The sequence below is a fragment of the Neoarius graeffei genome, chromosome 22 (genome assembly GCF_027579695.1).
Source record: "Neoarius graeffei isolate fNeoGra1 chromosome 22, fNeoGra1.pri, whole genome shotgun sequence".
NCBI lineage: Eukaryota > Metazoa > Chordata > Actinopteri > Siluriformes > Ariidae > Neoarius > Neoarius graeffei.
In genome coordinates this window covers 15,060,336-15,086,302 of record NC_083590.1, presented here as the reverse complement: position 1 = coordinate 15,086,302, position 25,967 = coordinate 15,060,336, and the positions used below count along the sequence as shown (strand labels likewise).

Here is a 25,967-nt window from a genome sequence, read left to right as displayed (position 1 = left end):
CTCAGTCCTGCCATTAAGAAAGATGAACACCATGCTGTCAGTCTTGTGAATCCAGGATTTGGTTGTTTTTTTCTGCTCCTTTTTTTTTGTAAATGTGCTATCTACATTAAAATAAAAGAGAAAAAGAATGTTCATTTGTTTTCTTTTTTTGTTCATTAAAGTTAATATTGCTATTTATATTGCATTAAACCAACTTGAGGGGCGGCACGGTGGTGTAGTGGTTAGCGCTGTCGCCTCACAGCAAGAAGGTCCTGGGTTCGAGCCCTGGGGCCGGCAAGGGCCTTTCTGTGTGGAGTTTGCATGTTCTCCCCGTGTCCGCGTGGGTTTGCTCTGGTTTCCCCCACAGTCCAAAGACATGCAGGTTAGGTTAACTGGTGACTCTAAAATTGACCGTAGGTGTGGATGTGAGTGTGAATGGTTGTCTATGTGTCAGCCCTGTGATGACCTGGCGACTTGTCCAGGGTGTACCCCGCCTTTCGCCCGTAGTCAGCTGGGATAGGCTCCAGCTTGCCTGCGACCCTGTAGAAGGATAAAGCGGCTAGAGATAATGAGATGAGATGAGACAAAGCAATTGGTTTAGCAAAAGATTTTAAGTTAAATCAACTTGGTATCTAGTGTGTTGTACTTAAAATAGCAATTCCATTCCCATCAAGCATTTAAGTTTAATTCACTCAAGTTTTGATTATACATTACTTTAATTTTTTTAAGGTAACCACTTTCCTCAAATTTTTTAAGTAAACTCAACTTATCCGGGCTTACAGTGCAGGCTGAGGGGGGTTATTTCTTTTCTTGTTTGTTTTGTTTTCCTTATTTGTCTGTTTCTTTCTTATTATATCTCCGTAGCACCCGGCTTTGGCCCAGCCTTGCTAGCTATTAGTGTTTGTATATGGGCATGCAGTCTCCTTTTGCTACCAGTCACTTGAGTGAGTGAGTGTGTGAGCTCTATTTGATCAAGTGTGCTTAACTCTTCACTGTGTGTTACTTTAAGGGTTTGTTTTCCCCTTTTATGTGTAACAGGGGTTGCAGTGTGTGAATACTTTGGACTATTTTGTGTGCTGCTTTAGGGGTTTGTTTCCCTTCATGAGTGTATATGGAGACTGGCCCTTAGTGTGGTCACCGTTCTGTTAAGTAGGCTGGTAACCTGGCCAGGTAGTGTAGGAGTTTTCCCCTATTAGCATATTTGTTTGTGTTTTAACCTCTTGTAACACTTCGCATGAGTTTTAATGTATATTTAATAAAAACTGTATTTTTTTGTATACTTTTTCTAAACTTCTTGTCTTGTGGATTTTTTGGGACAGAGTTCCCCTTGCTCTAAGGGTGCAAAGTCAAGGGGTGGTGTAGTCTACTGTAGGAGGGCGCTACAACATTATGGCAAACAATTTCACCATACAGACACTCAAACCATCAGAAGTTCTCAGACTAATTTCCACCTGGTAACTGGGCACAGCAACTGCAGAACCTGTGGCATCTGTTTGCAAATCCTTTGCTCCATCTGTGAAGATCTGAATACTGTCTTTATACATACAGTCCCTATAACTATCATGTTCACTGGTTAGATCTGCATTCCTATCAGTGAGTGTAATCCTGAGTAACTCCATGTCCATACAGGTTTTCTAAACCCCAGACAGGTCGAACCGGTCACACCACAGTTCAGCAAAACTCTTTGTCATGAGGAAAAAAACAACCTTCAGCACATTACAATGATCAAATCTCTTCCGCATGAAACTGCTCTTGTGAGACATAGGAAAATTCCATACACACACATTATATAAAATGCATATAAATTTCAGATGCCTTTGCAGTCAGTCCCTTTAAATGGAAATGCTGGAATTTACACAACAGACACAGTGAAAACATGTCTGAAAAACATGCAGAGGGAAGAAAGCAGCCTAAAGACACTCTTTATGAGAAAACACTGGTCACTGATGCAGGACATTGCACCTGTATTTAGCCATTAAACACCTTCTCAGGTGATTTCAGTTCCGCAGTTTTACTGCTGTTTTTACACGAGCTCAGTCAAATACAACCACATTTCTCTCCAACACATCACTCACTTTTACTCAGCACTCCATGCTGGGCTTCATTAATCTCACCGGTTCTGCCTGGAGTTGGAGTTTTTATTATTATTTTCTCCCAACAGCAACATAACGGCGCCTCAGCTGAAAGAGAAACACTTTCACTTCAGGAGAACTGATTCACTCTGAGTGATGTGTCGTTCAGGGAATGAATCGACTCTTTGATTCGGCTCTTTTAGTTGATTTAGTGATGGTCAGATGAATCCGAGTCTTCGAAACATGTGTCGAGTCTGAGAGCGCGCGCCAAATGAATCCCCGCATGTCTGTGAAGATTCTCAGTCATCCAGGTCTGGTAACTGTGGGTGGTAAAAGAGAGCAACTGGACCTGCTTGAAGATTCTTGAAGACGTTTCACCTCTCATCCGAAAGGCTTCTTCAGTTCTGTCTGACTGGTAGGGAGTATCAGGTATTTATCCTCTCATGGATGAAAAGCTCATCTAAGGTGTCGTTGAGTCATCCTGTTGGTGTGGGTCACTGGGGGCTGGGTGTGAACAGCCTCGAGAGTCATTAGGGTGATCAATGGATTGCCCGTTCGGGTGATCAATGGAATGCTGATTCTCTCTGTTCTCCTGTGAGACACTGAAAACAGCTGGGTTTTGGTGTGCATTCAGTCATGTAAGATCAACTAAATATAATAAATCTGTATTTAAACGGCACTTTGGTCTCATTTCTTTGTATAAAAACACAACTATTGTGGCCCAATCTGTTTCTGGGCGTTTTTCACAGGGATTGTTGCTCATTTCTGTATTTAAATCTATTGTAGAGTTTGTAATGTTAGAGCAGAGTAAAGTCATGATGTTATTTGTGAGTCCCATAGAATTATCAGTCCCACAAACACATCAGTCCCCCAGGCTCTTCTGTCCAGTTTCACAAGCACATTGCTTCCTTCTCACTAAACACTATGACATTACATTACACTACATTCTGGCGCCGACGAGAGTGGCAGCAGGTCTCAGTAGCTCCGTGTTTTGTTTGTCTTTTTAGCTCGTTTCTGTGTCGTTTTTTATAATTTTATAATTCCGTTTCTTTTCTTTCTAACTTCTGCTTGCTGCAAGAAGTGTTTTTTATTTCTATCCCATGGATACGGATAATACTATGCAACATTCCGGCAACAGCAAACTTGTTTACACAAGGAATCAGCTGTTTGCATTACGTAAGTTTGCCAGAAGAGCAGCGCACGGGGATATCCCTAAGGAACTGTTTTGTTTTCGTGGATGCAGAGCTGGAGTCGCAGTTAAAGCTAGGCGACGTGAGAAGAAGTGGAGATTTAAGCCCTCTGTTCCAGCAATCGTGATGGGAAACGTTAATTCACTGACCAACAAAACCGACGAGTTGGCTGCTCTGGTAAGAAATCAAAAGTTGTTTAGAGAGTCGAGTCTGATTTGCCTGACGGAAACGTGGCTAACTAGCCTCACGCCTACTGCTAATGTTGACTTGCCGGGCTTCAGTGTGGTTAGACTGGACAGAGATATTTTACTCTCGGGGAAAAAGAAAGGCGGTGGACTGATCATGTACATCAATAACAAGTGGTGCCATCCGGGACATGTTACGGTGAAGGAGACAGTGTGCAGCAAAGATGTGGAGCTATTGGCAGTGAGTTTGCGTCCTTACTACATCCCAAGAGAGTTTTCACATGCCGTCATTATCTGTGTTTACATACCACCGCGAGCCGTACCCGACAATGCCTGTGATGTCATTCATACGACTGTTGCGAGGCTACAAACACAACACACAGATGCTTTCTTCGCAATAACTGGAGATTTCAACCATGTTACCCTCGACTCCACCCTAACAAATTTCCATCAGGTTGTCAACTGTGCTACAAGGAAAAATAGAACAATTGACCTCCTTTATGCAAACGTGAGGGACGCATACAGTGCAACTCCCCTTCCCCCACTGGGTTTATCTGATCACAATCTGATCCACCTTCAGCCAGTGTATGTTCCAAAAGTACAAAGGCTACCAGCTACCACACGCACCTTCAGGGAATGGACACCAGAAGCAGAGGAGGCGCTGAGAGACTGCTTCGACACCACTGACTGGAGTTTACTACAGGGCAGTGATGACCTGGAGGAGGCCACAGCATGTACAACGGATTACATAAACTTCTGCATGGACATTGTTGCACCAACTAAGACTGTGCGCTGCTACCCCAATAATAAACCCTGGATAACCAAGGATGTCAAACAACTCCTCAACAAGAAAAAGAAACTCTTCAAGGAGGGCAATCTGACGGAGCTGAGGGATGTACAGTGGGATCTCAAAAGCAGTCTGAGGGAGGCCAAGGTGGCATATGGGAGGAAGGTGGAATTGAAAATGAAAAACAGCGCTAAAGAGGCATGGCAGGGGATCAAAAACATTACTGGTTGTGGGAAGAAGAGAGGCATGGCTGATGGCGACTTGTCTATGGCCAATGACCTAAACCACTTCTACAACCGGTTTGGCAACTCTGTGATGGGGGCAGCCAATTCTATTGTCACCCCTATAGCCCCCCCACCCCCGCTACCCCCATGTGATAATGACTCAGACAACGACCCGGACATCAGCTGCTCAGCCAGTGACTCCATTTTCCACCCTGTCCCCTCATCTCTGCTATCAGGAACAACCTACCCAACACCCACTTCCCCACACCCAAACCCAGCATACCCACCACCTACAGTCACTAGAGGCCAAGTGAGGGGGGCACTGAAAGGACTGAAGTCCAAGGCGGCTGGGCCTGATGGCATCTGTGCAAGACTGCTAAAGTCATGTGCAGAGTCACTAGCCGAACCACTTCATCATCTGTTCAATAGGAGTCTGCAGGAAGGCAAGGTACCTACACTGTGGAAAACTTCGTGTCTTATACCGATCCCAAAGAAAGTACATCCCAAAGAACTCAATGATTACAGACCGGTTGCTCTCACCTCTCACCTAATGAAAACATTAGAACGTGTGCTGCTGCGCAACCATCTCAAACCCCAGGTACAACATGCACTGGATCCTCTGCAGTTTGCCTACCAAGAGAACGTAGGAGTTGAGGATGCTATTCTGTATCTTCACAGGGTGCACTCTCACTTGGACAAGGGTGGATGTGCTGTGAGAATCATGTTTTTTGACTTCTCCAGTGCTTTCAATACCATCCAACCACTGCTGCTGAGAGATAAACTGGTGCAGATGGGAGTGGAGCCTGGCCTGGTAACCTGGATTACAGACTACCTCACCGAGCGGCCCCAGTTTGTTAGACTGGGAGGCCTTACATCTGAGACGGTGGTCAGCAGCATAGGAGCACCATAAGGAACAGTGCTCTCCCCGGTGCTCTTCACTCTGTACACAACTGATTTTAGCTACAACTCTGCGATATGCCACATGCAGAAGTTTTCAGACGACACTGCAATTGTTGGTTGTATCAAGGAGGGTCAGGAAGAGGAGTACAGGGGTCTGGTGGAGGACTTTGTGGGATGGTGCCGGACCAATCAGCTGCACCTGAACACCACCAAAACCAAGGAAATGGTGGTGGATTTCAGGAGATCCACCCCGCCTGTGGTGCCGGTCTCTATTGAGGGAGAGAATGTGGAGATTGTCTCCACTTACAAGTACTTGGGGGTGCACCTAGACAATAAGCTGGACTGGTCTACAAACTCCGAGGCACTCTATAAGAAGGGCCAAAGCAGACTCTACTTCCTCAGGAGGCTGAGGTCCTTCAATGTCTGCAACCGACTTCTGCTGATGTTTTACCAGTCTGTCATGGCCAGCGTGCTCTTCTACGCTGTGGCATGCTGGGGTGGTAGCATTAGGAGGAGGGACGCTGGACGCCTGGATAGATTGGTGAGGAAGGCAGGTTCGGTGGTGGGCATGGAGCTAGAGACCCTCACCTCAACAGCAGAGAACAGAACTCTGAACAGACTGGATTCTGTAATGGACAATCCAAACCACCCCCTTCACACCATTTTCATCAACCAAATGAGTCTTTTTAGCCACAGATTCCGTGCCCCCTCATGCAGGACAGATAGGCTACGGAGGTCCTTTGTCCCACGGGCCATTCAACTGTTCAACAGCACACAGAAGGACAACAAGGACATTATCATTAGGGACTGGACTGCCTAACACTCATGTCCTCCATTTATTCCAGGCTTCTATGCTTGTTTGTGTGTGTGTGTGTGTGTGTGTGTGGGCCTGAGCTGGCGTGTGTGTGAGTGTGTGTGTATACTGTGCAATACACTTTTCACTGGATTTCTCACTGTGAAAACTGATAAGTCTGTTCTTGTTCACTGTAATCCCTGTGTATGTGTGTGTGTGTGTGTGTGTGGTGTGTGTGTGTGTGTGATGTGTGTGGGTGGGTTTTTTGACTGTGCAATACTTTCTTCACTGGACTTTTTACTGTTACAATTGAGAAGCATCCCCTCTATCATGGCTGACACTTGCTATTTGTTTACTTGTTATTTGTTCACTTAATGTTTTACTTTAATATCTCTCTTTGCACCATACTAGAAGTTTTTGCTCTTTGTTGAATTAGAGTAATTTAGTGTTGATTTAGTGTAATTTAGTGTAATGTTGATCTAGTGTAATTTCTTCCCTCTCTGTATCTTAATATGTTTTTTGTATTTTTGTATAAGCTACTTGACCTCTAGGGATCAATAAGGCTACGTTTACACTAGACCGTATCTGTCTCGTTTTCTTCGCGGACGCACTGTCCGTTTACATTAACCCCCCTGAAAAAGCGGGGAAACGGGAATCCGCCAGCGTCCACGTATTCAATCTAGATCGTATCAGCTCCGGTGCTGTGTAAACATTGAGAATACGCGAATACGCTGTGCTGAGCTCTAGCTGGCGTCTCATTGGACAACGTCACTGTGACATCCACCTTCCTGATTCGCTGGCGTTGGTCATGTGACGCGACTGCTGAAAAACGGCGCAGACTTCCGCCTTGTATCACCTTTCATTAAAGAGTATAAAAGTATGAAAATACTGCAAATACTGATGCAAATACTGCCCATTGTGTAGTTATGATTGTCTTTAGGCTTGCCATCCTTCCACTTGCAAGTAATAAGTGATATGCGCTGGGATCACACACACAGCGGCTCAGTCCCGAATCGTGGCTTGTTCACTTCACTCGCGCGCTCTGTGAGCTGCGCAGGGCCGGAGTGCGCACCCTCCAGAGGGCACTCGCTGTTCAGGGCGGAGTGATTTGGAGCGCAGGATGCCTGCGGAGCCGAGCGTATCCGCGTATTGGTGTTGCTGTGTGCACGGCTAACGGTTTTAGTGTCAACGCGAATCGTTTTAAGAACGTTAATCTGATGATCCGCTGATTCGACGTAATGTAAACGTAGCCTAAAGTTACTCTACTCTACTCTACTACTACTAAACACAACTGGAGCTGTAGTAATACCATTATTATGATCTATTACGTTACTCAATTCCTTTATACAGTGCTGAGCGTAAATGAGTGCACCCCCTTTGAAAAGTAACATTTTAAAGAACATCTCAATGAACACAATTTCCAAAATGTTGACAAGACAAAGTTTAATGTAACATCTGTTTAACTTACAATGGGAAAGTAAGATAAATAATATAACTTGCATTACACATTTTTTCAGTTTTACTCAAATTAGGGTGGTGCAAAAATGAGTACACCCCACAACAAAAACTACTACATCTAGTACTTTGTATGGCTTCCATGATTTTTTAATGACAGCACCAAGTCTTCTAGGCATGGAATGAACAAGTTGGCAACATTTTGCAACATCAATCTTTTTCCATTCTTCAACAGTGACCTCTTTTAGTGACTGGATGCTGGATGGAGAGTGATGCTCAACTTGTCTCTTCAGAATTCCCCAAAGAAAATAATTTCTTTCCACCACAAAGGTGAAGGCTACAAGATCAGCAAAGCTTTACTTATCAGTCAGAATACTGTAGCAAAAGTGGTACAGAAATTTAAGAAAGATGGAACTGCAACCATCTCACAGAGACATCCAGGTCGTCCACGGAAGTTAACACCTCGACAGGAGCATCTTCTGATGAGAAGGGTTGAAGAAAATCGGCATGCAAGTTCGCTGCAGTTATCTAAAGAAGTAGAAAGCCAAACTGGGGTGACCATTTCCCGTGATACAATCAGGGCCGTTGCAACAAGGTAGGCAGACTTGGCAATTGCCTAGGGCCCCAGCCCTCGAAGGGCCCCCGCTGCCGAACGACTGGTTATGTATTCAATAGCAATGACAACTTTTTGAGCGCGGCAGCGCAGCGCTAATGACACTTGTTGAAATACCCTAGTTCCAAGGGGGGCCCCCTAATGCACAACAGCACCTCCCTACATGCTTTGGCCGAAAAGTGCAATGACAGTCTGTTGTCAACCCCTCAATGCCCATCTCCGTCCAGTCAATTGGTTGCAGAGCTCCGCGGCAAAAAAACAAAACAAAATCAAATATGAAGCGAAATTACCCCTCAGGGAGCCAGAAGAGAAAGAAGAAAAGGGAAGAGGAAGACAGAAAAAAAACAAGACACTGGTAAGTGAGAATGTACACATTCATTAATACCAAGGGGGTCGACAAGCAAATTTGGTAGCTAGCTTACGTTAATGGTAGTTATCTTGTAGACAGTGTTTATAACAGTGATGTAAACGTTGTCATGCACAACAAGCTTACAAACTTGCAAGGACTGGCTAAAAATTCTAATATGTGCCACACAAATAGGTGAAAGACTGTCAGCTTCTCCCAGATTAACTTATTGTGTTTATCAAATGTCATAGTCAGAGTTAGTTTCAGCGAGCTGCATGGCTTTCATCAGAAGTAGCTAGTGTGTCGTGAGCATGAATGGAGCAGGACAGGGAATGGCTCACAAGAAAGCTCTTTTTTACATAAATAGGCTGCGTTTGTGACCTTGGTCGGATATTAATGCAGTAATTCAGCTAAGAAACCCGAACTTTCTGCAAGGAAGCCCTGTGCGATCAGCACGGCTAATGACTACGACATGGCAAGTTTGAGACAACAGTTTTAGACATTTTGCACATGATTCTAGTTGTGTATTCTTAAATTTGTGTTTTTCTATACCTTTTGCACTTTTCTGTGTGTGCTGGTTCTTATTAAGATTCTTATTCATGTTTGTAATCATTTAATCACCATTTGAAGTTATTTCTACTTGTGTATATACTGTAAATTTTAGTGTTATTTGCACATTTTATATTACTTTGTCTTATTTTCATATTTGATATATATATATGTGTGTGTGTGTGTGTGTGTGTGTGTGTGTGTGTATATTTTGTCTATTCTTGTGTTTAATTGGGTTTGATAATTATTTATAATAATGTAAAGAGTTAATTTATTAAGTAAAAATTGTAAGAATGATTACAATATGTGTGATATTTATTAAGTCTTCAGTGGGTAGGTGGCCATAAGGCCTTTCGTCAAGGGGGGGATAATTATGGGCCCCAGATCCCCCTTTGTCTAAGGCCCCCAAATAGCTTGAAACAGGCCTGGATACAATACGGTGTACACTGCAGAGGAATGGCATGCATGGATGCCGTCCACGAAAGAAGCCTCTCCTAAAGTCCAGGCACAAAAAAGCCCACCTAGAGTTTGCCAGGGCCCATGCTGACAAAGACAAACAAAGTTTGCCAGGGCCCATGCTACTGGGACTCTATACACTAGAGTGATGAGACCAAGATGAATGTTTTTGGAACTGATGGCTTCAAAATTGTATGGCATTGCAAAGGTGAGGAATACAAAGAAAAATGCATGGTGCCTACAGTGAAACATGGTGGTGGCAGTGTCCTTATGTGGGGCTGCATGAGTGCTGCTGGTGTCGGGGAGCTGCATTTCATTGATGGCATCATGAATTCACAGACGCATTGCTCTATACTGAAAGAGAAGACGCTACCATCACTTCGTGCCCTTGGTCGGCGTGCACTTTTCCAACATGACTAAACACACATCGAAGGCCACTGTTGGATTTCTGAAGAGGAGCAAAGTGATTCAGTGGCCAAGTATGTCTCCTGATCTGAACCCAATCAAACACCTATGGGGAATTCTGAAGAGACAAGTTGAGCATCACTCTCCATCCAGCATCCAATCAATAAAAGAGGTCATTGTTGAAGAATGGAAAAAGAAGACATTGAATTTTATATATATATATATATATATATATATATATATATATATATATATATATATATATATATATATATATATAAAATCTCATTATCTCAAGCCGCTTTATCCTTCTACAGGGTCGCAGGCAAGCTGGAGCCTATCCCAGCTGACTACAGGCGAAAGGCGGGGTACACCCTGGACAAGTCGCCAGGTCATCACAGGGATATATATATATATATATATATATATATATATATATATATATACACACTAATTCTATACAATAAAATATGATTGTATATATTTATTACATTTCTAAGTTATATTCAGGATATAGAAATTTAGAATATATTTCCAGATGCATCTTTCTATAACCCTGGTTTGATGAACTGCTGTGCTCCAGCCTCTGGATTGTCTGGATGATTGTGTGATTATTCGTTTGACCAGCAGGTGTCTCTACTGAGCAAGTGAAGCCTCGAGAAATGAAGCACTTCTCAACACAACTGGCTGGAAAGCTTCAGTGTTTCATTAAGCTTCATCTGGCCATCACTACATCTCAGTCATCACATGTTTGCCCTGTAGAATTACCTTGTACAGACATTTAGTGGTTGCCAGTTGCAGAGTTCTAACTCAATCATATTTGGCCCGAGTAAACATTTGGGTACAAAGAGATGGGAAAATAGGGCCCAGGTTAAAAAAGGAGAATCAGCACCTGGACCCATCAGAGTGAAGAACTCAGCAGCACTGTGATGTAATGCTCTATAAATGTGTCTTTATAGTGTCAGGAAGAAATCCAATGAAGAGTCATTAACGAGACACACACACGAACTGTGTTCTGTTTTCTGGAACCATCTGTCCATCACATTTTTATTGCAGGACAAAAATGCTGAATATTAATGTGGCGTACAACCTGAGTGTCGACCCATAACCCCCTCCCCGGTACATTCATAACAACACACACAAAATAATAAACACAAATAGAATCAACACACCTCACTATGAAACAAGTGTCCAGTGTAAAAACACACACAAACAAACACATTGTACAGCAGTGTTTCATTAAAAGATCTTACAGCTCTAAAACACACACACACACACCCCTAGTGAACGGAAGCTAACAGGTCACTGATTCAGCTCGAGCCACATTGCATTTTCTCCTTCAAGCACTTTGGAACCAGAAAACAGTTATTTAGTGTTAAATCTAAACATCGTGTCAGTATGATGTACCTTCATTCACAGCTTTTAGAAAAAGGAGAAAAAGCAGCATACTTTGGTACTCATCACTTAAAATAGCAAAATTTCCAGAGTAGCTTGTCTGAGCTAGAGTCACTCAGCTGAGATATTTGGGGGGGGGGGAACCCTCCACCCTAAAACCAAAATCTCCAGTTATCCGTAAATGTAGTGAGTTTTGCTCAGTTGGTGCTTCACTGCAGTTTAGTGAACATCGTGTTCATCACATTTCTCACCAAACAGCACGTCAGAGCAGCTCCTTCTCAGTTCATTATAAATGCACGTATCTGACTCAAAACTGTTTCGTTTCAGTTCATAGGACATCATTTAATATTTGCAGGGGAAAAAATAAATACATTTTTGACTCATCCCCAGCGGTTGGACAGTGATGGCAGTTGCTTTAGGATTTGCGTTTTCTTGGATCTCGGCCCAAGGATTACACACCGCATCAACATTTTGGTGGTTCATCACACAGCAAATTTCTCAGAGTTAATTTTCCAGTGTTCAGTAAAAGTGTTAAAATTAAGAGTTAAAATTACACTGCACCATGTTGATTTAACTCTACAGGAGTCATATATGTACTAGAGTTAGAGTGGTTGAGCGGTGTTTGATGCCCAACTCCCCCTCAGAGTTCTAAAAACCACGCCTCTCCAAAATGTTCTAACAATTTTTCCGCCTGCGAAGACGCCATTTTCTCCGCGTTGGAGTATATGGTAAGTCATGCTTGGTATTTCATTTTATGTCAATTTGTTCGTAATTTGTAACGTTTGTGAAGTCAAAATTATGTGAAGTAGTCAACTGGATAATTTGCAGTTGACTACGACGTATGTTAGTGACAACAAGTGAACCGAACAGATAGCAAAGATTGGCTAGTAACCTCGTGTTATTAGCTAGCTAACGGCATGCTAGTATTGGTTAACAGGTATATTAACTATAATGTAGTACTTTAGCAAACATGGAGATATTCGATGAATTTCATTGAAATGTGAAATAAGGAGCCAATAATGTTGTCAGAGCCTACACCGTTAGAGTTGTGTACTTTATTTCCCCCCTTTCTGCAGAATTGAATTGAAAGATTAGAGCAGCCAGTCTTTCATGAGTAGAGTGCTGGTGATGTTGAATCTGACTAAAGGTAATGTTCGTGAAATTCTTGTACACGTGGCTTGAATATTTCCTCTGACTGACTTAAAATGTCGGAGATTTTCAAGTGAAGCTTTCGTTTATGTTTGCTATTGTAAGAGTGAGTGAAATGGCGTGACGGCGCCAGAGGATAAACATATCTGGTTTGCCGTGAGGAAGTGTGCTACTTTTTGAATGGCTCAAACATAATGTCTCAGCAATGTTCCTTTTAATATGCTACAAAATCATCCATATAACGCTTCGTTTTTCTGTGTTTGCAGTACGACTGGAATATTATCTTTGGATTTTTGTGGTGCAGTTCCTAGCTTGGGTAAGACTTTACATTTACTATAAACTTTTCCACCAAATCAGTTCGGGGCTGGTGCTGGTTCACAACTCATTCAACTTGCGAGCTAGCTGAGAACCAGTTTGCTTTTCCATAGCTCGCGCCTCGCGGTGCTAAGGGAAGCCACGTCATTACATCGCTGTATACGTCAGTTACCTCGTTGTATACGTCATTACGTTGCTGTATACGTCAGTTACGTCGCTACGTTTGCATAAACCTTGGCGCGAATATCGAAGCAAAAACAACACGGAAGCAGCAGCAGCAACAATAATAATAATGGCTGACTTCGTGTTTGTACAGCTGCTGCTTCTCGTCGCTTAAAAATGGCGATCTTTCGCGGTCTTGTTATTGTTGTTGGTCTTAACAACTCCACCGCCCGCTGACGTAAGTGGTTCTTTCCTCTGGCCCAGCAGAGAGTTGGCCCCGATCTAGCCCTGGAACTGACTTGGTGGAAAAGAGGCATATATATATATATCTCCCCCCCCAAATGTAAGTAATGTCACTGAAGTGGGTTGACTTCTTTCAGAGAATGCTTGTGAAAGTTAAGTGCCGAGAAAAACAGAGATATGTGAAGATCACAGAGAGTGATGGGACCTATGACTACCAGCAGTTTCACCAAGCAGGTTAGCAATGCTTTCTGTCTGATCAATTGGTGCTGCTTTTGTAACATTACCTAAAGGTCCAGTGTGCAGTTTAAGTAGTTTATTTCCAAACTTTATGCTGCCCATTCACAAATTTGATCTTTTTCATGAATATTGGTCTGGTCTGGTCTGACTAGAGCATGTTTTGCAGCCAAAAATACTTATGATGTCAAGTCAAGAGTACTTAGTCAAATTCCCTTATATGATTTACATTACATAGAGGCTTTGAAATTGTCACACAAGACTCCAGATGTGCAGTTAGAACTAAGAACACTGACAGTAACACAAATATTTACCCAAATATACAAATGTACACCCCCCCATACACACACACAACCCTCCCACCCCTCCACACACACACACACACACACACACACACACACACACACACACACACAGTAAATACAGTAATCATCACTGACATCAATAATAAATAGACAGACATACATATAGACATGCAGGCTTCCAACAAGAAGAAGAAAGAAGTGGTGAGGTAGCTTGGTTGGTCATTTGGTAGAGGTAGATAGAAATGTGCAGTGTGCTGATTTTGGTGACAGTTGGTGAGGTAGTTGAAAAGTGAAGTGTGCATTAGGAAACGTGCAATAGGAATATGCAAAATGTAAAGTGCAAGTGGCATGGTTTTTTAATGTTCATGGCATTTTCTTCAGTGTGTTGATGAGCCTGATGGCTTGTGGAAAGAAGCTGTTGCCCAGTCTTGTTGTGTGGCACCGCATGCTGCGGTACAGCTTCCCAGACGGAAGGAGTGAGAACAGTTTATGTGCAGGATGTGACAGGTCCTTGATGTTCATAGCCCTCTTGGAACAGTGTGAGTTGTAAAGGTCCTGAATGGCTGGTTGGGGTGATCTGATGATCTTGTCTGCAGTCCTCACCACCTTCTGTAGTGCCTTCTTGTCCGCCACAGAGCAGCTGCCATGCCAGACAGAAAGGCTGCTGGTCAGGATGCTCTCTATGGGCACCCCTGTAGAAGGTGGTGAGTGCAGATGAGTCTATGACCGGTAATTAAAAATGGTGGATTTACATGGAGAGGACCTACCTATTCGTGTAGGTAAAGTGTAAATTTCCAATCCATAATGAAACTGTAGAAATTAATGGTGGTAGTAAATATTCATGAAAAAGATGAAATTTGTGAATGGGAAGCATAAATTCTGGAAATAAACTTCTAAAAAATAAATTACACACTTCGGGGGTGATGTGGTGCACTGTGCTAATGTACCGGGCCATGAACAGGCAACCTGCCCATGGGGACCCAGGTTTGAATCCAGTCAGGGTCATTTCCCAACCCTACCCCATCTCTCTCTCTGCTCTGTCAATAAAGGCAAAAAGCACTTGTATACATTCTGGTATTGCGCACACTACCTTCAATGGAGTTCAGACAACAAGCACAGTTGACCTCCTTTGTGTATGTGCAGTCATAGAGAAATTTGGTCTGCCTCACTTCACCAACATTGTTTACAAAGACTCCTCAGGAACAGAACTGGATGCAGACATCTTCTCCGAACTGTTGGAGAAGGGAAAGGAGTTGATAACGGCTGTTGTGAATGATGGTAATTGGTTTCACAGATATGAACTATTTCTATTGCATTCTACTGTATGTTGTATGTAACATAAATTGGTAGCATTTTTTATTAATGATGTAATTTAAATGGGCTTTAATTTAAAAGATTCAGAGGATATATCTTCTGAAGCATCATGCTCAGACGCCTCTACAGTTATTTTGGATGAGATTCCAAGCAAGATATCCAGACAGGATCAGACCGAAAGAGAAGTTGCCAAAAATGTAAGCAATTTTGTCAACTACAACTACTAATGAGTGTTGTATAGTGACCATTGTCACAAGTGGAACATATTTGGTTTCAATACTATGTTAAACTTTATTAACAGATGGTCAATCAAGTTCTTCTGAGAAAACCGGGGGGGGGGGGGGGGGAGGTTTTTCAGGAGTACCACAAAACAAAGTCACTGACTAGTGCAACAAGGAGACTGCTTGTCAACATCTTGGTTGCTGACATGGTGGAGGTGCATGGGTATGTATCAAGGGCTTTTAGTATCAAAATACCTTTTGATGTCCCTATAGCTACTTTTATATCTTGCACTCTTTTCTCTTTACTCTTCTTTCAGATGGATCCCTTCCCAGGCCATAAAGGTGAAATATGCGCAAGGCATTGTAGCCTTATTCCCATACCTGGAAGATCCATTGTCCAAGCATGGATATGTACGTTTTAGTATTGAAGACTAAATCACAGTTGTTGAATGTCAGTTCAGTATTTCTGGATACCTAATTTATACATTCATTCTCCCTGTAGGAACACTTTTATGATGCGGCATCAGGCTCCGGGTACATTTCGTGGCGTCTCAAGACGGTACAACGAAGTTTGGCTGATCACTCAAGGTCTCCTGTGGCAGTGGGTGAAAGCAGTGGTGGGCCAAAGGCTACAAGACTCTTGGCTACTACAATACAACAGTTGACTGGTCAGGAGTGTGAAGAGGCAATGTCTATGATGAATCATTCATCTGATGAAGCAGTAGTTCGAGAGAAAATGAAGGCCACTTTTGAACACCGACAGAAACTTGTCCATGATCCCGACACGTCCATGGATGTTCTTGACATCTTCCCAAGATTTCTTGACATTCCTGGCCTTGTGAGTAATTATGTATCTTAAATTAGTTTGGGGAAATAGAATCTATTTAGGTTTAAACACCTGGCTTTGCCCAATTTTAACTACTGTTGTGCTTTTATAGCAATGTTATTGCTTCAGAAACTGATTTCATTATTACTTACATTATGTGCTTGGTTTTTTGTTAGTGTGCATGTGTAACCTGTTTGGTAGAAGGATTGACCACCAAGGATTGACCACCAAGCATTGATTTATTATCTTTTGATATCAGATTGAGCAGGACTTCCTTGCGCTTTTTGGAGAGGAGACATCTGGGAAGTTCTTGGCCAAGTGGCCAACATTCTTCAGGCCTCACATCATTGAAGATGCCAAAGGGCTGGTGTCCACTGCACATGTCGAAGACCTTCTTTGTTCTGCTCAAGGAGATGGTGATCGTGGTAAGTTGAGTTAATTTGAGATTGTTGTCAGTCTGTCATGTCTTGTGTTGCACATGTTAATCATTACTTTTTTTGCTCTGTAGGATGGGACAGTGATATTGCTTCATTGTGCCTGCTGCTACATCTCATTCCACCAACGTCGAAGGGTCACAAGAAGGCTGCAAAAGTCAGTGCACTCCAGGCAGAGGACTACTTGGTGAAGTATATGCAGGTAATCTGTGCACTTCACTTCAAGTCTGTAGCAATCTACAGTACATTTTACAGCTGTAAATCTGGTGAGATTTATCTTTACATCTCTTTTATATAATAGTCTCCGATTCTGTAGCAGTTTGCATTCACAGTTTTTACATTGTGTGTGTGTGGTGTAGTGTATATGCTATGTAATTTTAACTGGAATATTTAGCCTTTCTATGTAGTAGTCAGGGATCCCAGCAGTAATTGAAAAAAATAGAGGAATGTAAGAAACTATCAGCAGGGGTCAAGGGAGCTGCCTGAAGCTGTTGAGATTTTAACATTTAAAGATGCTATAGAACCCACTTTTTACATAGATTTAACATAGAAAAGCAACAGAATTTAACAATAATGTGTATCTATTTGATGCCATATTTTGTAATCAATGAGATACAGTGCTCAGCGTAAATGAGTACACCCCCTTTGAAAAGTAACATTTTAAACAATATCTTAATGAACACAAACAATTTCCAAAATGTTGAAAAGACTAAGTTTAATATAACATCTGTTTAACTTATAACGTGAAAGTAAGGTTAATAATATAAACTTAGATTACACATTTTTCAGTTTTACTCAAATTAGGGTGGTGCAAAAATGAGTAGACCCCACAACAAAAACTACTACATCTCGTACTTTGTATGGCCTCCATGAGTTTTAATGACAGCACCAAGTCTTCTAGGCATGGAATGAACAAGTTGGCGACATTTTGCAACATCAATCTTTTTCCATTCTTCAACAACGACCTCTTTTAGTGACTGGATGCTGGATGGAGAGTGATGCTCAACTTGTCTCTTCAGAATTCCCCAAAGAAAATAATTTCTTTACACCACAAAGGTGAAGGCTACAAGAAGATCAGCAAAGCTTTACTTATCAGTCAGAATACTGTAGCAAAAGTGGTACAAAAATTTAAGAAAGATGGAACTGCAACCATCTCACAGAGACGTCCAGGTCATCCATGGAAATTAACACCTCGACAGGAGTGTCGTCTGATGAGAAGGGTTGAAGAAAATCGGCATGCAAGTTCACTGCAGTTATCTAAAGAAGTAGCAAGCCAAACTGGGGTGACTATTTCCTGTGACACAATACGGTGTACACTGCAGAGGAATGGCATGCATGGATGCCGTCCACGAAAGAAGCCTCTCCTAAAGCCCAGGCACAAAAAAGCCCGCCTAGAGCTTGCCAGGGCCCATGCTGACAAAGATGAAGACTACTGGGACTCTATACTCTGGAGTGATGAGACCAAGATAAAAGTTTTTGGAACTGATGGCTTCAAAACTGTATGGCATCGCAAAGGTGAGGAAAACAAAGAAAAATGCATGGTGCCCACAGTGAAACATGGTGGTGGCAGTGTCCTTATGTGGGGCTGCATGAGTGCTGCTGGTGTCAGGGAGCTGCATTTCATTGATGGCATCATGAATTCACAGATGTATTGCTCTATACTGAAAGAGAAGATGCTACCTTCACTCCGTGCCCTTGGTTGTTGTGCACTTTTCCAACATGACAATAATACTAAACACACATCTAAGGCCACTGTTGGATTTCTGAAGAAGAACAGGGTGAAAGTGATTCAGTGGCCAAGTATGTCTCCTGATCTGAACCCAATCGAACACCTATGGGGAATTCTGAAGAGACCAGTTGAGCATCCCTCTCCATCCAGTCACTAAAAGAGGTCATTGTTGAAGAATGGAAAAAGATTGATGTTGCAAAATGTCGCCAACTTGTTCATTCCATGCCTAGAAGACTTGGTGCTGTCATTAAAAATCATGGAGGCCATACAAAGTACTAGATGTAGTAGTTTTTGTTGTGGGGTCTACTCATTTTTGCACCACCCTAATTTGAGTAAAACTGAAAAATGTGTAATCTAAGTTTATATTATTAACCTTACTTTCATGTTATAAGTTAAACAGATGTTATATTAAACTTTGTCTTTTCAACATTTTGGAAATTGTTTGTGTTCATTGAGATATTGTTTAAAATGTTACTTTTCAAAGGGGGTATACTCACTTACGCTCAGCACTGCAAGTGGCAAAAAATAAAAATTAGACGAAAATGTAGCTTTGAAGAATATACTTGCCTAAATATTCCACTGATTTTGTTATAACAATAGTATCCATAGTTCATCTCATTTGTTTATTTTTTTGTTTCAAGTTAATGTTAAAACTAGTCTAATATAAGCCACATTAATTATTCAAAAATCATGAATATGAGCAGAAATCAATGATTCAGTAATATTAGATATATACAGTGGTGCTTGAAAGTTTGTGAACCCTTTAGAATTTTCTATATTTCTGCATAAATATGACCTAAAGCATCATCAGATTTTCACACAAGTCCTAAAAGTAGATAAAGAGAACCCAGTTAAACAAATGAGACATAAATATTATATTTGGTCATTTATTTATTGAGAAAAATGATCCAATATTACATATCTGTGAGTGGCAAAAGTATGTGAACCTCTAGGATTAGCAGTTAATTTGAAGGTGAAATTAGAGTCAGGTGTTTTCAATCAATGGGATGACAATCAGGTGTGAGGGGGCATCCTTGTTTTATTTAAAGAACAGAGATCTATCAAAGTCTGGTCTTCACAACACATGTTTGTGGAAGTGTATCATGGCACGAACAAAAGAGATTTCTGAGGACCTCAGAAAAAGCGTTGTTGATGCTCATCAGGCTGGAAAAGGTTACAAAACCATCTCTAAAGAGTTTGGATTCCACCAATCCACAATCAGACATTGTGTACAAATGGAGGAAATTCAAGACCATTGTTACCCTCCCCAGGAGTGGTTGACCAACAAAGATCACTCCAAGAGCAAGGCGTGTAATAGTTGGCAAGGTCACAAAGGACCGCACGGTAACTTCTAAGCAACTGAAGGCCTCTCTCACATTGGCTAATGTTAATGTTCATGAGTCCACCATCAGGAGGACACTGAACAACAATGGTGTGCATGGCAGGGTTGCAAGGAGAAATCCACTGCTCTCCAAAAAGAACATTGCTGCTCATCTGGTTTGCTAAAGATCACATAGACAAGCCAGAAGGCTATTGGAAAAATGTTTTGTGGATGGATGAGACCAAACTAGAACTTTTTGGTTTAAATGAGGAGTGTTATGTTTGGAGAAAGGAAAACACTGCATTCCAGCATAAGAACCTTATCCCATCTGTGAAACATGGTGGTGGTAGTATCATGGTTTGGGCCTGTTTTGCTGCATCTGGGCCAGGGCGGCTTACCATCATTGATGGAACAATTAATTCTGAATTATACCAGCAAATTCTAAAGGAAAATGTCAGGACATCTGTCCATGAACTGAATCTCAAGAAAAGGTGGGTCATGCAGCAAGACAACGACCCCAAGCACACAAGTCATTCTACCAAAAATGGTTAAAGAAGAATAAAGGTAATGTTTTGGAATGGCCAAGTCAAAGTCCTGGCCTTAATGCAATGGAAATGTTGTGGAAGGACCTGAAGCGAGCAGTTCATGTGAGGAAACCCACCAACATTCCAGAGTTGAAGCTGTTCTGTATGGAGGAATGGGCTAAAATTCCTCCAAGCCGGTGTGCAGGACTGATCAACAGTTACCAGAAATGTGTAGTTGCAATTATTGCTGTACAAGGGGGTCACACCAGATATTGAAAGCAAAGGTTCACATACTTTTGCCACTCACAGATATGTAATATTGGATCATTTTCCTCAATAAATAAATGACCAAGTATTATAATTTTGTCTCATTTGTTTAACTGGGTTCTCAGTATCTAGTTTTAGGCCTTGTGTGAAAATCTGATGATGTTTTAGGTCATATTTATGCAGAAATATAGAAAATTCTAAAGGGTTCACAAACTTTCAAGCACCACTGTACATATGTACAGCAAATACTGGAGATATTTGATTTAAACCTTTCTCTTTTTGAAAGGTTTCACTGCAAAGGAATTTAATGCTCTTTTCTGGGGTGCATCTTTCCTCCAGTTTTCTCTGCTTTTGTTTCTCTGATCTTTCCTTCTGCTTTTCTGATGTTCCTGCAGTGCTCTGAATTAAGTTCAACACATTAGAATTAAATTAAGTTCAACGCATTAGAAACAAAAGCACGAACGGAGTTAAAACATGTTTTCTAGCAAATGGGTGCAGCCATATTGTTTTCTCATTCTATCGCGTACAATCTTGTGGTATTTACATCAATTTAACTTCCGAGTGTTCCCGAATGTCAACGAGAACAAACGAAGCCGACGAAAACATCGCTAAACAAGCAAACCAAATCAGAACGTATTCTGCTGGTCATTTTAAACATATTTTTAATGGATATACAAGAGATAAAAAAAAACACTTTCGCTAGAAAATAGCGGAATTCCGCTAAATAGTGGACGTCTGGGATCCCTGAGTAGTACAAGACAACTGTATATTAAGATACTGTCCTCTGTTAATCATGCAATTATTTCTACTCATCCTTTATCATTGTCCCATCTGTACATTTTGCTCTTATAACTTAGTTGTACATAATCTGTTTATAACTACTGCCCACCATGTTTTCTTTGTATATATTGTGCACATATCTATATTCATCTTTACTTTTCTGCATCTGTGAATAACTGCATTTAACCTGTACATACTAATCATTCTGTACATATCTCACTTCTGCTATTTTCACATCTGATTAGATACTACTTTTTGTTACTTAGTTTTCATACATGTGGTAATATCAAAGTTTAATCTAAGCTAATGTACATCTAAAAAAAGTTGTAAATGCAAGTGTTACATCAAGTATATTGCATGATATTGGAAGCAGTTGTCCTGCAATTCATGTGGGGTTGATCTATTGTTTTGAACCCACTCCTAGTAAGGGGAGTGCTTTGTCAGATTGAGTTCAGTAGGGAAAAGGGGAGAAAAGGGATTGCAGTTGTACTCATGTTTTTAAAATATCTCCATACAAATAACATGATGTTTATACCATTTTCTGTTTTCGTTTACTTTATAGATTGGTACAAGCATGCAGATTTTCCTGTCCAGATTGGAACCATCGCAGCCATTCATGCTCTGCATCGGGGAACAGAAGAATAAGATCCACAAGTTCTACATAATCATTGACAGTCAGGCAGTACCATGCAGAGCACAAACATCAGTAGCTGCATTTGACGAACTGTTCAAGGCCCACTTTGTTTTCGGAACATCATATTGTGAGGCACTTGATGGTTTTTACAGTTTCATTCAAACGGCAGTATACAATATTGATGTGGGCAAGACAAAAGAAAAACCAAGAGTCCGGGAACTGAGGGCCAGATATCTCAATGTGAAAAAGTAATTTGCCATAATAAGGGTCATAAATTGTATGATTTATGTTCACTTGTTTTATTTGCAAAACATTGCATTCAAACTCTTATCTGATTTGCCGTCATTTAAAATTTCATCATGGCCTTTATCCAGGAAAATATTTGCGTTTGAGTTGTGCAGAAACTGGACGTTCATCAGTATTTGGAACTTATTCTGGATTTAAAAAACATTTAGTTCGGACTCATGGAAATTTGGTTCCTTGTAATGAACATGAAGGAGATGGAGGGAGTACGGAGGGTGCGTCACAAGGTGGATGGGATCATACTGCCTTTGAGGCTTTAGAGAGTAGCAATGCTGAAACTGAAGGACAGGCAATGGAGAGCTCTTCTGTTTGTGAAATTAATTTGGATGATATGTGTGGGTCTTTGGTTGCACAGTTACAAGCTAACATGGTAGGTCAGAGTTCAGTTCAAGTAGCAGTTGAAACAATTGAAGAATTAGTCGATGGCATACAAACCCAGGCAAAGGAGGCAGTTCTTAGTAATATTCCATCAGAGCTTCGTGAGACTGTTGAGCGATGTTTCCGTTCCATTGAAAATCCACTGATTAAATTTAATACGCTAGCTAAACGCCGGAGATACTATGAAGAGAAGTGGCAAATTGTACAACCAGTGGAACATGTTCTAGGTGTTAGATTTGATGTTAGACGTGACAGGAAAACTGGACTGTACAGCCAGGTTCCTGTTACAGATAAGTTTGTGTATGTCCCAGTCCTTGAAACGATCAGGACAATGTTTAACAACAAAGAAATATTAGAGGCTTTTCATCAGACAAAAGAAAACAAAAAGTTTTTTATGAAGACATTTGTGATGGTGAATATGTTAGGACTAACAGATTGTTTTCCTGTGAAAAAAATGCGTTACAACCAGGGCTTTGAACCGGAATTTTTTTCCTATTGGTTCGTTCCGAACAGAAACGGAATTTTAACGTTTCCGGTTTTGGGTTCCACCATTAAATAGACGTTCCCGAACCGGTTAGAACAAAAAAATTTCGTTCCCAGAACGGTTAATTACGTTCCCTGTCAGCTGTTTAACAAATGGCTATAAAATTATGTCTCTGTCTCATCCAGCTTAAGCCAAATGTAGGCTAATTCTATTACAACCTTCATTAAATAAGACAAGAAATAATTCAAAACAATTATTATTTCAAATGTTGGTGATTTGGATTCTCAGTATGTCTTCCCAGCTACACAAACAGAAAAAGTGCCAAAAATGAAAGATAATTCGTTTAGTGTGTTACCAAAGGCTAGTCAGGCCCTATAGAGGGCTACCGCATGACGTCACCGCGCCGCGAGGTTTTGTTAGGCGCCATATTGGAAGACCAAGTACACATCTATGCACATACATAAAACAAACTACACCTGAAATGTAGCCAGGGCCGGTTCTGCCCTAATCTGGACCCGGGTGCAACATCGCGCAACCCCCCCCCCAAAAAAAAACACCAGTCTAAATCAGGACAACCATCACATAACTATAACTATAAACATTTTAGATCAACTATTTTAACTAAATGGGCTATAATAAATAAGCCTGCAGGCAGCCACGGCGGGCTGCCTCAGAAAAGTAACCATTTGTCCTACCTTAAAACTCGTTTTGCATTTTCTGCCTCCTTTTTTGTATTTTCGACCCTCTGTTTATTTTCTTTCCTTTTCTGAAAACCCGATTTGTGTCCAGACATTTTGTTCTGCTACCAACGAACTAACTCGTCAGGTCTCGTCTCTCGAGCGCGCGATGATTCCCATGGGAAGGGCAACAATTGATACATTTTTACAAACAGCCAATAGGGAGGTTGCATCGTTCAGACTCTTCTTTGCTCAGACACTCAGTAATGCAATTACTCACTAGTAGTCCACCTTCCCGCTCTCTCCATTCAGTCAGCGAACGTCACACAGGAAGTGAACCCCAGCGGGTCATAGAAACTTGCGCAGGAGAAGAATGACTATTTGTAGGCTACAGAAACTTTGAGGAACGAAATAAAAACCGGTATTAACCGGTTACCATTATTTTTAATAAGCGTTTCTGTTCCGGAACATAAAAAATAATAAAGTTTCTGGTTTTGTTTCTGTTCCATGTGAAATAGAAAAAGTTCCCGGTTTTCGTTTTCGTTCCTTGAACCGGTTCAAAGCCCTGGTTACAACTTCAACTTTACTATGATGATTTTGAGACGGCTAATCCCCTGGGGTCCAGAAAAGGGATTCACAAGCTTGGGTGTATTTATTTTATTTTAAGGAATCTTCCTCCAAAATTCAACTCTGTTGTAATTAACATTCAACTAGTTTTGCTTTTTCACACGTCTGACATTAAGAAGTATGGTTTTGATGTTATTTTGAAGCCTCTTGTGGACGACTTAAAATGTTTGGAAAGGGATGGTGTGTCTACTCCTGTATCTGAAAACCCATTACGAGGGAGTGTTGTTCAGATCACAGGAGACAATCTTGCACTTCATGGTCTGTTTGGATTCGTTGAATCATTCAGTGCCACATACCGTTGCCGGTTTTGCTTAGCGGATAGGGATGCACTGCAGAGTATTGTTTCAGAGGATCAGCCTGATATTGTTTTTCAGTCTAAAGAACTTCATTCCCAGCACTGCAGTACTTTACAGGACAATCCAGAGATGTCATCAGCTTTTGGTGTGAAAAGAGCTTGCTTGTTAAACACACTAGAGTATTACCACACTTGTGATAACTTTGCTGTGGACATAATGCATGACTTATTGGAAGGTGTGGCCCAGTATGAACTGAAACTTGTTTACCAGCACTTAGTTGATACAAAGACAATTACGGTGAATGATTTGTGTGAACGGATTGTCGCTTTCAACTATGGGTACATTGAAAGAAAAAATCGTCCAACTGCTTTGAAGATGGATGACAGTAAAGACCTTGGTTTAAATGCGAGTCAGGCATGGTGTTTGTTGCGCAACACACCACTCATTTTTGGAGATCTCTTTGAAAACAATGATTCTGTATGGCACTTGCTTTTACTTTTGTTACAAATTGTATATATTGTTTTTTCTCCTCGTATAACAGAAGGTATGGTTTGTTTTCTTAAACATTTGATTACAGATCACCACAACCTTTTCAAGACCATATTCCCAACCAAAAGACTGATACCCAAGCACCACTTTTTAGTGCATTACCCGAGCTGTATAAGGAAAATAGGCCCCATTCTTCATGTTTGGTGTATGCGGTTTGAAGCGAAGCACAATTTTTTCAAGCGCTCTGTTAAGAACTTTAAAAATGTTACTAAAACTATGGTGAATGCACATCAATCACACATAGCCTTTTATTGGGAAACTTTTAATTTTGAAAGGTTTGAGCATGGACCGACTCATATTGAAATGGTGTCTAATTTGGAGGGACGTGATGTGATATGTCAGTCTCTCAAGCTTAGTCCAAATTATGATGCTCAAACAACTAGCTGGGTAAAATATTTTGGTACTGAGTATCATGCTGGATTATTTGTTTGTTGTGGTTTACAGTCTGAGATGACTTTATTTAAAAAAATTATCAATGTTATTTTGAAGGATGGCTGTGCATATCTTGTACTGTGCAAAGTGGTAACTTTGGGGTTTGATGACCTTTTAAGTGCATTTTGTATAGAAGAAAATCTTTGCCCTTTTCACATTGTTAGTGTTGAAGGGTTGTTTCATTATAAACCTTTTGATAAACAGTGTCCTTTAATTCTGATGGAAAAGTCTATATTGTACTTCACTGCCACCTTTGCTAAAGTCCTGGTAAAATGTATGCCACTGGTTGAAGTTCTAACTTCAATAAAAATCTTTATTGAGGACATTTCACTTTGTAAGACCCTTGTTTATTATGGTGGGTAATGTGAAGTTTTACAACATGCTAAAAAGTCATTACATGCATTGAATGTAAGT

At 41.1% G+C, this 25,967-nt stretch overlaps 3 protein-coding genes across 9 annotated transcripts in view; 1 reads left to right on the top strand and 2 right to left on the bottom strand.

Moving 5' to 3' along the window:
* Nucleotides 1-2,190, bottom strand: part of LOC132870703 (NACHT, LRR and PYD domains-containing protein 12-like) — a 64,388-nt gene extending 62,198 nt beyond the window's left edge. The window contains exon 1 of the mRNA XM_060904502.1: nucleotides 2,055-2,190. The gene's annotated coding sequence lies outside the window, so the exon portion shown is untranslated. The remainder of the gene's footprint in view (nucleotides 1-2,054) is intronic.
* LOC132870287 (NACHT, LRR and PYD domains-containing protein 12-like) overlaps nucleotides 1-25,967 on the bottom strand; it is a 361,706-nt gene that overhangs the window by 260,833 nt on the left and 74,906 nt on the right. The gene's annotated exons all lie outside the window — the stretch shown is intronic.
* On the top strand, nucleotides 2,323-25,878 carry LOC132870679 (uncharacterized). 7 transcript variants are annotated; one of them, XM_060904449.1, is made up of 12 exons: nucleotides 2,323-2,480; nucleotides 7,821-8,553; nucleotides 10,585-12,814; nucleotides 13,356-13,452; nucleotides 14,901-15,035; nucleotides 15,153-15,268; nucleotides 15,373-15,515; nucleotides 15,610-15,703; nucleotides 15,795-16,130; nucleotides 16,378-16,543; nucleotides 16,627-16,754; nucleotides 21,736-25,878. In XM_060904449.1, exons 3-12 carry the CDS (start codon nucleotides 12,704-12,706, stop codon nucleotides 22,057-22,059), a joined length of 1,650 nt encoding a protein of 549 aa, XP_060760432.1. In that variant the 5' UTR covers nucleotides 2,323-2,480; nucleotides 7,821-8,553; nucleotides 10,585-12,703; the 3' UTR covers nucleotides 22,060-25,878. The 7 variants fall into 7 exon arrangements, with proteins under 7 accessions (XP_060760432.1, XP_060760431.1, XP_060760434.1 ...); XM_060904448.1 differs by having other exon boundaries at nucleotides 10,582-12,814; XM_060904450.1 differs by lacking the exon at nucleotides 2,323-2,480 and adding an exon at nucleotides 3,346-3,418 and having other exon boundaries at nucleotides 10,582-12,814.